General features: G+C 46.0%; 1 protein-coding gene across 1 annotated transcript in view; it reads right to left on the bottom strand.

Moving 5' to 3' along the window:
* Nucleotides 1-4,215: 4,215 nt before the first annotated feature.
* The window catches only part of LOC135379088 (uncharacterized), a 32,796-nt gene continuing 23,013 nt past the window's right edge, over nucleotides 4,216-13,998 (bottom strand). The window contains exon 12 of the mRNA XM_064612340.1: nucleotides 4,216-13,050. Within this exon, the coding sequence (XP_064468410.1) occupies nucleotides 4,850-13,050 (8,201 nt within the window). The 3' untranslated portion in view covers nucleotides 4,216-4,849. The remainder of the gene's footprint in view (nucleotides 13,051-13,998) is intronic.

The raw sequence follows: 13,998 nt of genomic DNA, 5'->3' as shown, positions 1-13,998 counted from the left end.
TTCAAGAACGTTCACAACCAGACTGGAACAGAACTGCGGTTACCACACGAGATGGAGTTATCGATTGGTGACACGGTATCTCGATAGCAAACACGGTGTTGGTATCTTGATAAAAGATCCCTATCTTTTGTACATTGGTAGCTGGTTTCATCAACCTCTCGGTTTTGTAATTCTATCTTTGCTGTATGCAGTAGCATATCACTGTGAAGCAAAACCTATGTTCAGAAATGTGGCTGGAGTTTACCTTAGGTCTCAGTAATGTTGCGGACACCTCGTGACAAAATTCGAGGAGTTCGAAGACTATCACACCCATTCCACACAGCTGCGCCCATCCGGTTGTGAGGACACGGACAGCACAATCCGAAAGTTGTTTCCAGAGACTATCGTTGATAGGACATGTAATAACATTAAGGCTGAGCCCCTATGGACGCTGCCTCTTTATTCCACAGCTTAAAAGTTTTCGTGGCACCGTATGAAAACTGAAACGAAACGCCTTCCGTGTGTCGCGTTGGATGCTTGTCTAATGCTATCCGCTTCGTATATCCATGTCATGCGGAATAATGATTTACCGTCACTTTCGTGCAGGACACTGCGGCCGGCGAATGTCACTCTCTCTGAGTGGTAGCTACACGGCTTATGTGATTGTAACTTATAAGTGGGAATAACGATAGATTAGAATAAGCGTCTGCAAAATGTTTAAGCGTGCGTCAGAGTACCTACCTTTTCCTTCGATTTAGACACATCTCCTGTTAATCTTCTTCCAACATTAAAGATATTGGCTTCAAAGGTGTGTCACAACAAAAATGGCCGCTTCCAGATCGCCGAGACCACGAAGCTCTCTTAGGCTGTTAACGAGAGTAATATTGTTTTTCTTTTTGCCTTTTTTGCCCTTATATAAACTAAACACGCTGTTTTGGTGTCGCCCCCCCCCCCCCTGGGTTTTCCTCAATATTTTACCTGTGCCAGAAAGCCTGCCGTCGAGGCTATACACTTTGTCAGCCGATAGAAGCGAAGTAGTTTGAGGAACTCACTAAATCTTTAGTGCACTCTCTGTCGAGTGCCACTAAAAGATGTCGTGTGACAGCTACCCGGATGACACTAAGTGCAAGCGTCACTCGCTGAAACTGACACTAAATTAGTCCGCGTGATAGTGCATTGTGCAGTGCAGTGTATGCAGTGTAGAACCTGGATTATACAAATTTGTTATTCTTAATATTTGTTACGTTCAAGCGCTATCAACGCCCTTCGCGCAGCTGACGAGATCTCAGCAGGGTGCAGGTCTCCAGTGTCGGCACTGCAATGGCTGTGTTGTTAAATTCATTGTTCATGGCACACTGTAGTAGTTACATTGTACGGTTAGTCGTACGTGTATCAGGCCGGTTTTCACTCTCTCAACTCGCGTCCGGCGTAAAAGTATAGCCCGTATACATGCGACTTCAGCTTGTTTGACGTCATCTTGAGGACGCATTTCATTGGAGGATACTCAGCAGAGGAGCTTCCCTTGTTTGGTTGCTAGTGAGCGCTTATCGCAACTGCGGTCGAAACTTGCATGACGGAGAACCCAAGCCCGGAGCTTCTCAGCTACCTTTCTGGGATCGCTTAGAGGAAAATTATGTTACGCGCGAAGGAGTTCGGGAAACGTTGCTTTCGAAACGTCGTCAATGCTGCAAACGCAAACCCAAGAACAAGTTATACAAACAACGGACACAGATGATTCAAACGCCGTCGGTCGCCTGATTTCGACACAATTGTAAGTCAACTTTTTAGCACACATTTGTGGGACGCGTAAAGGTTTTCGGTAGACTACATGCGCTCATATTTACTCGCGCAGTTACTGCTTTAGGTGCCGGTATGGTTCGTACGCCATAATACCGGCAGATATCAAATATGTCTATTCTTTGAGGAGCTCCAGAAGACTGCAGTGACAGTGCATAACGATACACGATGACTTCAAACTTGTATCCCTCAACCAGGGTTGCGTAGTTGCCACTCCGAGGTTGGAATGATACCGGAATGATTCCAGATGTATCAGAGCCCGGAATGGAATTGAAATGGAATGGCGGAAACTGTTATAGGAATGGAATGGGAATGGTCTGGGTGCCACACGGGTCAATGGCGAAATAACTTTGTCTTTTCCATGCTGGGCAATGTCAATCTTCTTTAGTACTGCTGGGCTAGCCAGTACGGCTACCAGTCCCTTTTCTTGTATTCGTGGAATTAAAGGAACGGAATGAGGTTGCCAAGCCATTCCAAGAGCGGAAATTGACCGTACCTTTTCATTCCGAGGAATTGAAAGGAATGGAATTATCAGAAATTTCCATTCCTCTGAATGGAATTGGAATGGAATGGGTGAACCCATTCCGCGACCCTCGTAGAAACAAGAATGTTCTGAAAGTTGCGTACTGTCAACTCAGTGAACAGTGCGAATCCATGAGTACTCACACTCACAGGTAAGTTTCAAACGTTATTCCACACTGATTGCACGATTTAGTTGATTGATTTAGATCATTGATTTCTAGAACAGTCCAGCGTACTTAATATGCTGTGCCGAGCTACATACTTACCTAAACTGGAAAATGTTGAACATGCGGTAAGTTGGAAATTTCCTTCCTGTATCTCTATTCATGTAGGACACATGATGAAAGTCCTTCTCTTTTTCAAAATTACACCAGGTAATCCTGATGGCAGATGCTGTGTTACCCTCGGTGAGGCATAACCACCAAGTACAACATCGCGCATGTGGCGAAGAGAGATACTTCTGTCAAGCAATGTTTGTAAAAACTCTGTCTACGAATAATCACCAGGGCAAGTCCATTTTGACAAAAGTGTTCCCAGATTCCCACTAGTTGGGCTACCTCATTCAGTATGTTTAGCACGTATACAATCCCTTAGCATAGCCGTATTGTTCATCTAGAACATCTAGCATCTACGCGTAACGACTAGAAGCGTGAAACTCATCTATGACGACGAAGCCTGTGCTTGGCCGCAACAACACGACGGAACGTAACACAACACACATGCCTTCGTTGCGTTGTATCATGTTAGTTGATCTTCTTGTTGTGCCGAAGGTCGAATGTTGTCGACCAGCTTTTCTATGTGTATTCTATTTTATGAGAACATAATGAAAGATGAAAAGAAAAGAGGCACCAGGACATCTATGGAGCACATTGCTGATACTTGTTTGGGACTGTGAGGAACAAGTTTGCTTTTCTTATCACATTTCTTTTCTGGAGACAAAGACCTTCCAAGGTGTGTGTTATGGAACCGTGGATGTAATACATGTAAGCCTGTATCGTTCTGGGAGATGTGCTTCATGTCAAGGCAATATTTATTTCCTTTTTCGTCTTTATGTACACTTTCTGCAATAATCATCTGATGCTGCAAGAAAGGCCTTCATCAGTAAACCTTGGAGGGCAAAGGACCGGGAACGAAAATTACCCTCTTCTCTCTTCGCGATAATGAAAGAGAGAGGGAGATCACATCGGGGTTAGACGTTTCTGTACATAGCAATACGTGAGACATTAATAAGCCATTCAGACTGACACCCAGGGACACCTTGTGTTTAACTTACTTGAGGTTTGTTGGGATTACCTGGGACACCCTGTAGGCAGCAGTAGCTTCAAGATTGTCGTAAATAGCATCAAGACCACAGGGGTGGCATTGCTCTGAGCGTCAAAGCGTGCTGGGCGAACGCAATGCATCATGGCCAGGTCTTGGTCGCACGTCACAGCAAACGTCAACGGACACGTGACCTTAAAGATGGCGGCGCCCGTGATCGGCGGTCAAACCGCTTGTAAACAATGAGGTTGTTGTTTCTGCGCGACGTTTTGGCTGTCCTTCGGTCAAGGCAATTATTTTTATCCGGTAATATCGCACTAAAACGTGCTGTTCTACATATGGCGGACTCGTACTGTTGACGACTTCCAAGGATGTGCTGACGACCGCGCGTTAAGACCCACTGAACCGATACGAAGTACTTAAATCAAGGAGAAATGGGCGACTTGTCTTGTATGTAGTATTCATGACCAAAGATTAACACGTGGTATGTACCATATGTCGTGAAAGAACGGCCTTCTGAATACAATTACAATAAAATATTTTTGATATGTTGCGTTCTGTTGCGGAAATGTTCCGCGGTGAACGATAGTGGAGCATACGAAAGACTCGTTAATAAGATTTAATCTAGATGAAAAAGACCACACCGGGGAAACAGTATCATAGCTAACAAGATTTATTGCCGAAAAATGCACATGATGGACTCACGGTCTGCATATATACAACTCAAATATATCGTCTTGATATTGTTACACATCATTATTATGTTGTTGTTATTAATATTATTAATGCTATTATGAGTACTGCTGATATCACACGGCGAGAAGGTTAAATGCTATATAACTCGTGACACTGGCCCCATGCGGGCGCTGTTTCACTAGCAGGGGTCATGCCACCAGTAATTAAATGTTGTTAGGACCAACAGCTTGGTTTAGTCAGGTTGTTGCTAAATAATTTGCAAGCTACACAACAGAGATCGCGATGGCCCCATTGACATCCCCTGCAAGATGTCCCCTTTATAAGTAAGAAAATGACGCAGGGCATGGGATAAGTACAGATGATACAACAAGGAACGGTAGCAAACAAGAATGGCACCACAGTATTATGAAGCTTACTGAGTTTCACGAACAGAGGTGAGCTCCACTAGAGGAAGACGATCATTTGACAGCGTGGTACGGCAGATCGCCACGTTTTATGACGCTACCACCACCGGTACGACAAAGACAGGCGCGCGTATACGGCATTGCCCAATGAATGGCGCAGCACGTTTTCCAAAAGGTCAAGGTGTCCAGCATTATTGGGCTATGCATGGCAGTCTTTTCGTGTACGAAGCAAATCGAGACATCGATAGATGCGGGTGTAAGATCTTCATCGCCTGAATGTTGGTGGCGCTCCCAACGTGTGGCAGAGCCCGATGTGCACGCAGTGTGCCGGAGTTCGAGTGGAGGATAAGAAGCTTTAATATTCGAATCTTTTCAATACTCATTTTGACATTCCGTTGATCTTCTGCCTGCGATGATTCTGTATTGGCACTTGACATTTTCGTAGCACTCAACAGTAACGGTGTGTTCTGACTGATGTCACTATCACGTGTTTCTGTGTAAGGCAGAAACAGCTGCACCAATACCCAGCAACCTTGGCACACACTTTCATGCCACATCGTCCTTTTCATGGTTGTACGAACGTTAACGTCAACATGAGGCAGAGACATAGTCACAGTCGCGATTGCATCATTCTCTCTGCAAACCTGCAACAGACCCTCGATCCCTCTCTGCAACAGATCCTTGATCGCTTCAAGGCTGTAAGCCATCAGCGCTCTACAAAGACTGGCTTCACTAGAGCTCCCACACAATACTGTCAGAATTTGATACCATGACTCGACGCATAGAGCCAACGAATGACAGATGCTACGTTTCAAGGAATGCGGGAGGAGCAACTCCACAATGCCGTATTCCCGTTCACCGAAACCTCCACTGAATGCGGCGAAGATCACGGACAAGCCGAAATCGACTACTGTAAGGGGAAGCAGCAGCTTCGCCACACTCACGTATCCATGAGAGCAGCAGTGAGCGAGTGGCGTATCTCTATTTTCATCCAGACCGTTGATGCGAGTGTAAGGTATCACATACATTACAATCGGAATATCCTGCTCTTCAATGCTTGCAAGGCACTCGATGAACTCTGCTACGCTTATAATACGAGAAGCGGGTGAAGAATGAGGAAATACGAGCTTATTCACCGATGAACACGAGCTGTAAAACTTCACTATGTGAAGATTGATGGCGCTTCCGCCGTGTGGCACAGCCCGATCTGCGTGCAGTGCACCGAAGTCTGAGTGCAGGATAAGCAGCTTTAATATTCTGATCTGTTCAATGTTCATTTTCAGATTTCGTTGATCTTCTGCTTGCGATGGTTCTGTAGTGGCACTTGACATTTTCCAAACACTCAACAGTAACTGCGTGTTCTGAGTAACGTCACATTCACGTGTTTCTGTGTAAGGAAGAAGGAGCTGCACCAAAGCCCAGCAACCTAGGCACACACTTTCAAGCCACATCGTCCTTTTCATGGTTGTGCAATCGTTAACATCAACATGGGGCAGATACAATTTAGTCACAGTCGCGATTGCTCCATTCTCTCTGCCATCCCGCACAGCAGGAGAGTTCATCACGGGATCCAACAGATCCTCGATCCCTTTAACGCTCTTAACCGTCAGTGCTCTATGAAGACTGGCTTGACCAGGGCTCTCACAGAATTTCGGCGGCAATTTATACCATGATGCGATGCAGTCTGCCAACGTATCACAAACGCTACGTTTCAAGGAATGCGGGAGGAGCAATTCAACACTGCCATATTCCCCTGCAACCAGCCCTCGAATGAATGACGGGATCATCATGGATGAGACGAAGTCGACTAATGTAAGGGGCAGCAGCAGCTTCGCCGCTCTCAAGCATGTATAATAGCCGCAGTAAGCGAGTGGCGTACGTCCTTTCGCATCGTGAGCGTTAATGCGAGTGTAAGGGATCAGATACTTTAGGATCAGGATATCCTGCTCTTCAATGGTTGCAAGGCACTCGATGAACTCTGCTACACTTATACTACGAGAAGCGGGTGGCGAATGAGGAAAAGGAAATATGAGTTTATTCACCGATGAATGCGAGCAGAGAAACTTCATTAAGTGAAGATTGATGACGCCCCCTCCGTGTGGCAGAACCCGATCTGCGCCCCATACATCGAAGTCTGAGTGCAGGATAAGCAGCTTTAATATTCTCATCTCTTCAATGTGCATTTCGACGTTCTGCTTGTCTTCTGCATGCGATGATTCTGTAGTGGCACTTGACATTTTCGTAGCACTCAACAGTAACGGCGTGTTCTGAGTGACGTCACATTCACGTGTTTCTGTGTAAGGAAGAAGGAGTTGCACCAGAGCCCAGCAACCTAGGCACACACTTTCAAGCCACATCGTCCTTTTCATGGTTGTACAATCGTTAACATCAACATGGGGCAGATACAATTTAGTCACAGTCGCGATTGCTCCATTCTCTCTGCCATCCCACACATCAGGAGAGTTCATCAAGGGATCCCACAGATCCTCGATCCCTTTAACGCTCTTAGCCGTCACCGCTCTATGAAGACTGGCTTGACCAGGGCTCTCACAGAATTTCGGCGGCAATTTATACCATGACGCGATGCAGTTTGCCAACGTATCACAAACGCTACGTTTCAAGGAATGCGGGAGGAGCAATTCAACACTGCCATATTCCCCTGCAACCAGCCCTCGAATGAATGAGACGATCATCAAGGACAAGCCAAAATCGACTACCGCAAGGGGAACCAGCAGCTTCGCCGCTCTCAAGTATCCATAACCGCAGCAGTAAGCGAGTGCCGTACTCTCACCGAGAGTGTTAATGCGAGTGTAAGGGATCAGATACTTTAGGATCAGGATATCCTGCTCTTCTATGCTTTCAATGCACTCAATGAACTCTGCTACACCTATAATTCGAGAAGCGGGTGAATAATGAGGAAATACGAGCTTATTCGCCGATGAACACGAGCTGAGAAACTTCATTATGTGAAGATTGATGGCGCTTCCGCCGTGTGGCACAGTCCGATCTGCGTGCAGTACACCGAAGTCTGAGTGCAGGATAAGCAGCTTTAATATTCTGATCTGTTCAATGTTCATTTTCAGATTTCGTTGATCTTCTGCTTGCGATGGTTCTGTAGTGGCACTTGACATTTTCGAAACACTCAACAGTAACGGCGTGTTCTGAGTGACGTCACTATCACGTCTTTCTGTGTAAGGAAGAAGGAGCTGCACCAACGCCCAGCAACCTTGGCACACACTTTCAAGCCACATCGTCCTTTTCATTGTTGTACGACCGTTAATGTCAACATGAGGCAGATACATTTTCGTCACAGCCGCAATCGCTTGAATAGTTTCCGCTGCCCTTTTTCTGCAAGCCCACCAATAACACATCCAATAGACCTGGGATATAACCCATTGCTTCCCAGCCTCGGTCGGTTCACCCTTCAGAGCTTCTATGGTTTCACTATATTTCGCATCAACAAGGCCAGACAATAATTCCGTGAAAGCTGCGACCAGTTTGGCTGCGATCTGTTTGCCACTGAAAACTGACTTCCAAGAAAGCTGACTGAAACTACCAAGTCGGGCTTGAACACGGGGCTGACAAAATTTCGTCATAGCACTATCCCCTGTTTTGATGGCCGCAGCCAACGTAACATGACAGCTACTTTCCAAGGAGTGAGGGAGGAGCAACTCAACAATGCCATATTCCCCTGCAAGCACCCTTGGAATCAATGAACTGATCATCGTGAATGAGCCGAAATCGACTACTGTAAGGGGAAGCAGCAGCTTCGCCGCTCTCAGGTATCCATGAGAGCAGCAGTGAGCGAGTGGCGTATATCCATTTTCATCCTGAGCGTTAATGCGAGTGACAGAGATCAGATATTTTAAGATATCCTCCTCTACTGCTTTTGCAACATAATGGACTGACATAACTTGACTTATAGAAGGACACGTGACTAACATGTAAAGAAGCACTTGCTTAAAAACCGGAAAGTTGTTTGTACACGTTATACACATTCTCAGAGCCGTCTTGCCGTCCATGTCAAGAGAGTCGATGTCGCAATGAAGAATTAGCAGTTTCGCGATGTCAACATCACACGTTCGATGTCTGTCCCATGAAACTATGTCGTCAGCAGTTATGCGAAGCGTAGTTGTACCTCGTTCGTCACTTCCATCCAAGTTAGCGTAAGGAAGCATTAGTCTCACGACATCTATGTCAGCACAGCCAACGCATGCTTGGAAAGTCGTTCTGCCGTAGGGCATATAACGACCACTTGCATCAGTATGAGGAAGAATAGCTTTCGTCACTCCATCGTTCCCTGAAACAACACTCACATACAACAGGTCCTCTTTAATAGCTGTTCGGGTCAAGAAATGAGGGATTAGAAGTTCTGCAGCATCACGATTCCCTACGTCTAAAGCTGCCAACTTTTGTTCTGGACCCGTGTTGTCAGATATGTACCAATCATGGGGTGACGCTAGAGGAAGTAGATGCCTCAGGACGTTCGTGTGGCCGACGAGAGCGCATGCCTGAAATACGGTCCTGTCAGTCACATCGCGGATGTCTAGTGAGGAATATGGCAGAAGTACCTGGACAATATCAAGTTTGCCTAGACCGACAGCGAAATGCAAAGGGGTACGCTGGTCCTGCACCCTAATGCGATCAATATCCATCAGGATATGTACAGTGGCTGCTGAAGAGCGCACGTTTTTCGTGGAATGTTGTATCTCTCTCTTGGGGCAAGTCTCGGTAGGACACATCTTATTTTTGCAAAACATTTTAAGCAACACAGATAAAAGCCCCTTAAGTCGCTTGCCGATTACGATCATTAAAATTGATCTCGAAAGCTTAGTTTCAGTCGTAATGTTTCTGGCCGCTGTTGGAATTTCATCGAACCAGTTAATAGCAGAACTACCTCTGCGAGCACAGAAGACGTCTAGTGTTTCCCACGAACGAATCTGGTCAGCATACCTGAGAGGTGTCATCCCTAGCATATCTCTCTGTGTTAGCACTTCGTTAGAATCAAGAAGCTTTAAGACATCTTGATGGGCATGCAGTGCAGCGACATGCAGAGGTGTTCTGTGGATGTCGTCTAGAGCGGAACCATTTGCTGCAGATGCTTTAAGATTTTCAATGTCGTTATTCATAATACTGCAATGCACTGCGTGTCCCTCCGCTGCGAATCCATCCAAGAAGGTCAACATGCCGTCATAGGCAGAATCACCGTACATGTTGGAAACGATTATTATCACGTCTTCGTCGCCTTTATCATGCGCCTTCTTTACCCTCTTGAAGATCGAATATGCTGCTAAAAACTCGGCGAAGCTGTGGTGCAGAAAACGAGGGGCGCCATTCCTCAGCTCCTGTATTAGACCGTGTTTGTGCTTGTTCTCTTTGACCTCCATCGTTAGTCGCCCTCCGTTTTCGAGGAGACTTCGTTCACTTTCACTTAGGAGTCTCGTGAGATCGTCCTTGGAAAGAACAGCCTTCAGTGCTAGGAGCTCGTGATCGTGGTAAAATATCTCCTTCAATCTCTCGTGATCATCTTTGTTTGCGGCTTTTGTTAATACTTCACACTTTTTTTCTTTGCGATATCGCAGGTATTTGTACTCTACGAACAATCTGTACACCAATAGACGTGTATAGCAGTCACCGCAGTTGCACATGCGTTGCATTAATTCCCAGTAGTCAGAGTCACACGCTTTCCCTTGCTCCAGCTCAGTCACCATTGTGAGAAAGAGAGGATTTCCTAGAAGGTAGTTAGCTTTTACCCTAACGTGATGAAGGATGCTTTGGGACGTCTTGTCATCGATCTTTGTATTCGGTTCATGCGGTGGCATTCGATAAGCGTATTCCTTATATTTCTTCTGAAATTGAGCTTGATCTCCCTCAGAGAATGGAATCATGCAGAAGGCCACCGAGTGGATTTCCTCTTCTGTCGGTTTTCTAAGCAGCGTGCGTGTAAAAATCAAGATCTTAAATACTTTTCCTTGCGTTAAACGCTTCGCTAAATCAAGGATGGTTTTTCGACTAGTCTCCTGAATTTCGTCAAGGGCGTCGAAAATGACCCAGACGTTAAACGGACTTCCCTCGGTGACACTTTGTTGGAACAGTTGAAACTCCTCTCCGCTTGTCTTCACGCCACACAACTTCGCGAACAGCTTGAAATTAGTGCCACCAGTTTCTTCAATCAACATTTTAGTCGCTTCTTGCGTGTTCGGGTAATTACTGACGTAAAGTACCCATGCTTTCCCGTCCGCTTTCTTTATATCTCGGCAAATGTTCGTTGCCAGAACGGTTTTCCCCATTCCTGGGTCTCCAGAGACAACGATGACCTTCTCACTTGTTTTAAGCAGATAATTCGCGGAGTAAATTTCTTGCCCGGTCATGGGAAGGTGACTAACAGCACCATTTGATTTTTTCCACATGAACCGCCGTTCGTGAAATTCTAGAAGGTGGACTGTCTTCCCCTTGTAGTGTTCATGCTCAATAAGGGGCTCGTACTCACTGTCACTCTCCAGAATGACAATTTGTTGGAATTTGTCCAAGTCGCTCATTCGTTTCACAGTAAGACCCGCAGGTAGAAGTGAGTGGAGGGTCTCTTTGGAACAGCCGAAGACAGCGAAAGCGTCGTTCTGAGGACAACCTGTGATCTTGTGCAAGTCAACCACAACAGACCTTCCACACTTTTGCTCAATGTAGCACTCGCTTATATTTTTCGGAAGTTCTTGTAGTTGTGGCCCTAAAAATAAGGCTTTTGCTCTGCATAGCGCCAGAAATGTGTCCTCCTGACATATTTCTAGGAAGCTACCGACATCCAGAATGTCTTGAATCAATGTCTCTTCGCTGGAAGACTGAAGAGCGATCCGTGATTTCTGGATAATGGCACTCTTGCACTCGGACGTGACGTTCCCAAATGTGGCGCTGTGTATGACGTCAAAGTAAATTCCGCTGACATGTGACGAGGTCCTTTCAACTTCTTGGAGACAGTGCGCCAGGTTGCCCTCCGATGTCAGCAGAACGATTTTCGTGCCGGTGACGCGATGCAGCTCTTTCCACAGTTCAACAATCTCCTTGAGGTCACTTTTACCGTCACACGACACAAGCAAAAAGCTGCACTTATTCTTGACTAGTACGAACTTCGTTCTCTGACACCAACGCGATGCTTCCAGAAACAGGTACGGAACTGTTGCAGATCTTAGGAGGTCGTTGACCATTGCCTCGAGGAAGGTTATATTTGACGCTATGAGGACAACAAGTGGCCCACGTTGTAGAGTAGATTCATCAAGTCCGGCCTCAAATTCTATTCCAAGTTCCTCTGTCGAGGATGCCTTGCCTAATTTTCCGTTTTCTTCCTTCATGATCTCAATGTCCTTGATGGGACAGCCGTTCCGTATGCACTGTTTCATATCTTCGAGGACCTGCGTTTTGTAGAATTGGTAGAGCCTCGGGACTTGCTGTTCCAGAATAGCGTTCGCTTCAGTAGGACAAAGAGCAAGAATATGGGGTATCCGAACTATTAATTCTTGTTCGTCATTCTCTTGAAATGCCAATTGTAAGATTTGATGTAAGTCTCCTTTTCGACCTCTGACATCGTTGACAATGTCCGCGTAGCGTTCTCTGCTAACTGCATCCGTGCTCCGGTACGGCTTTCCTTGGTTTCCGTATACAAGAAAAACAGCCAAGTGACACAATTCATGAATTAGTGTCCCTGCGACTTCTTTCGTGCGATGTTCCGAGGCGTGTGATGGTTCCGCACGAAGTCCTTTCGCTCCGACAAATATATCTTCTTTTTCTGGATCAGTTAAGCCATAGTCAGTTCTGCTGCCCCCCGCCATGCTCTGGATGTCCTCTTGTTCAAAGTCGAAGTGTATGCTCAAATAAGGGGCCATTGAAGCGACTTTCAAAACTGGTTTCACTAAATCGCTGCTGGCGAGGGCGCCATACAAGTTATCCAGAATTTTGTCAAATCCGTCAAAATCGGCTCGGCTCTTTGATCTGCTCTTGAGGAAACTGAGGTGAGATCCTTTATATGCCATTGCAAAATTTTGTTGTCGCGCGAGTTCAGCCTTTTCGAGAGGATTTAGACGATTGAGGCAATCTTGTTCAGCAGGGTCCTTGAATATACATTTCTGTGACCGCAGAAAGACATACAAGTTGAACGCGGCTTGGCTCAGAGCTCGATGCACAGCTGACTCCTTTGTATGTGGATTCATCCATATCTTTAGTCGCGGTTCTGCTTGCAGAGACTCTCGCACTCGCTCGACATCTCTCCTTTCAATGGCAAGATGCATCTCAGACCTGATATTCTCAGTCTCAGGAGATTCCTCCACCGCTATTGGTTGCTCATCTTGCACTGTCGAAAACACCACGACTGACTTGTGCGAAGATGTGCCCGAATGACATGTACCTGAAAAGTGATAGGACGAAGGCAATCAATTACAGCAAGGTTACCATAATTTTGTTTCAGTCCGACCCTGTCGGTTTGGTATGTTGAAGATACGAAACCGTGGATCGACATAAACAACATGGCCGAGTAGAAGCTGATTAGAGACGCCGTATTCGCGGCGGACGGCGATATGTCTATCCTGGCTGTCCTAATATATGCTTTGAGCTGCATGAACTTTCGGTAACGTATGTTGGTACGCACATGCGGGTTGCTAATCTGTCGCGAATATTCGCAGTGGAGGCATAGGCGTCTGAGTTTACTATACCACCGAGAAGAACGTTGTACATGATGAGGCTCGGGGTCGTCAGTCTAATGTCCTAATAACCTCAAAGCGTTCCGAAAGGAAGGAATCTACGAATATGGGCAGCTGTGGGTTTGCCTTACCGTCCTGCTTGACTGAGACCACTCTGCGAACTCAAATATATTTGAGAATCATTTGCCACCATGCCCGCATAATTTCCCCAATGTTGTTGAACGGATCACGGTTGAGGACGATATAAAGTTGGGATATTGGGATCTATACTGGCTGGTAGGATTTCAGGGCAAGTTAAGGAAGCCTCAAGTCGGTAAAATCAATCCAGGGTTTGTTTCACGCAATTTGTCCTTCGCATTGTTCACACAAGTTATGCAGAACAGATAGGTATTTACCGGCTTCCTGGAAAGCGACTCAGACTTGTTTATATCGTTATTGCAGGAAGGCATTAAAATATGCTAGCTCTCTTCGATCTTACATAACCACGTAAAGACAAAACACACAGACGCACACGGGCAGACGCGACAGAGATACAGACGGACGCACGAACAGACGGACCCACGGACAGAACACACATTGAAAACACTAAGGAGTAATGAATAAACCAACGAACCTGGAGCCGTCTGAGTAAAAGTTGAGCACCAGTCTCATACTCA

This window comes from Ornithodoros turicata, chromosome 1, assembly GCF_037126465.1.
Source record: "Ornithodoros turicata isolate Travis chromosome 1, ASM3712646v1, whole genome shotgun sequence".
In the NCBI taxonomy this organism is placed as follows: Eukaryota; Metazoa; Arthropoda; class Arachnida; order Ixodida; family Argasidae; genus Ornithodoros; species Ornithodoros turicata.
The sequence above is the reverse complement of the archived record's forward strand: the minus strand, read 5'-3'. Positions and strand labels throughout refer to the sequence as shown.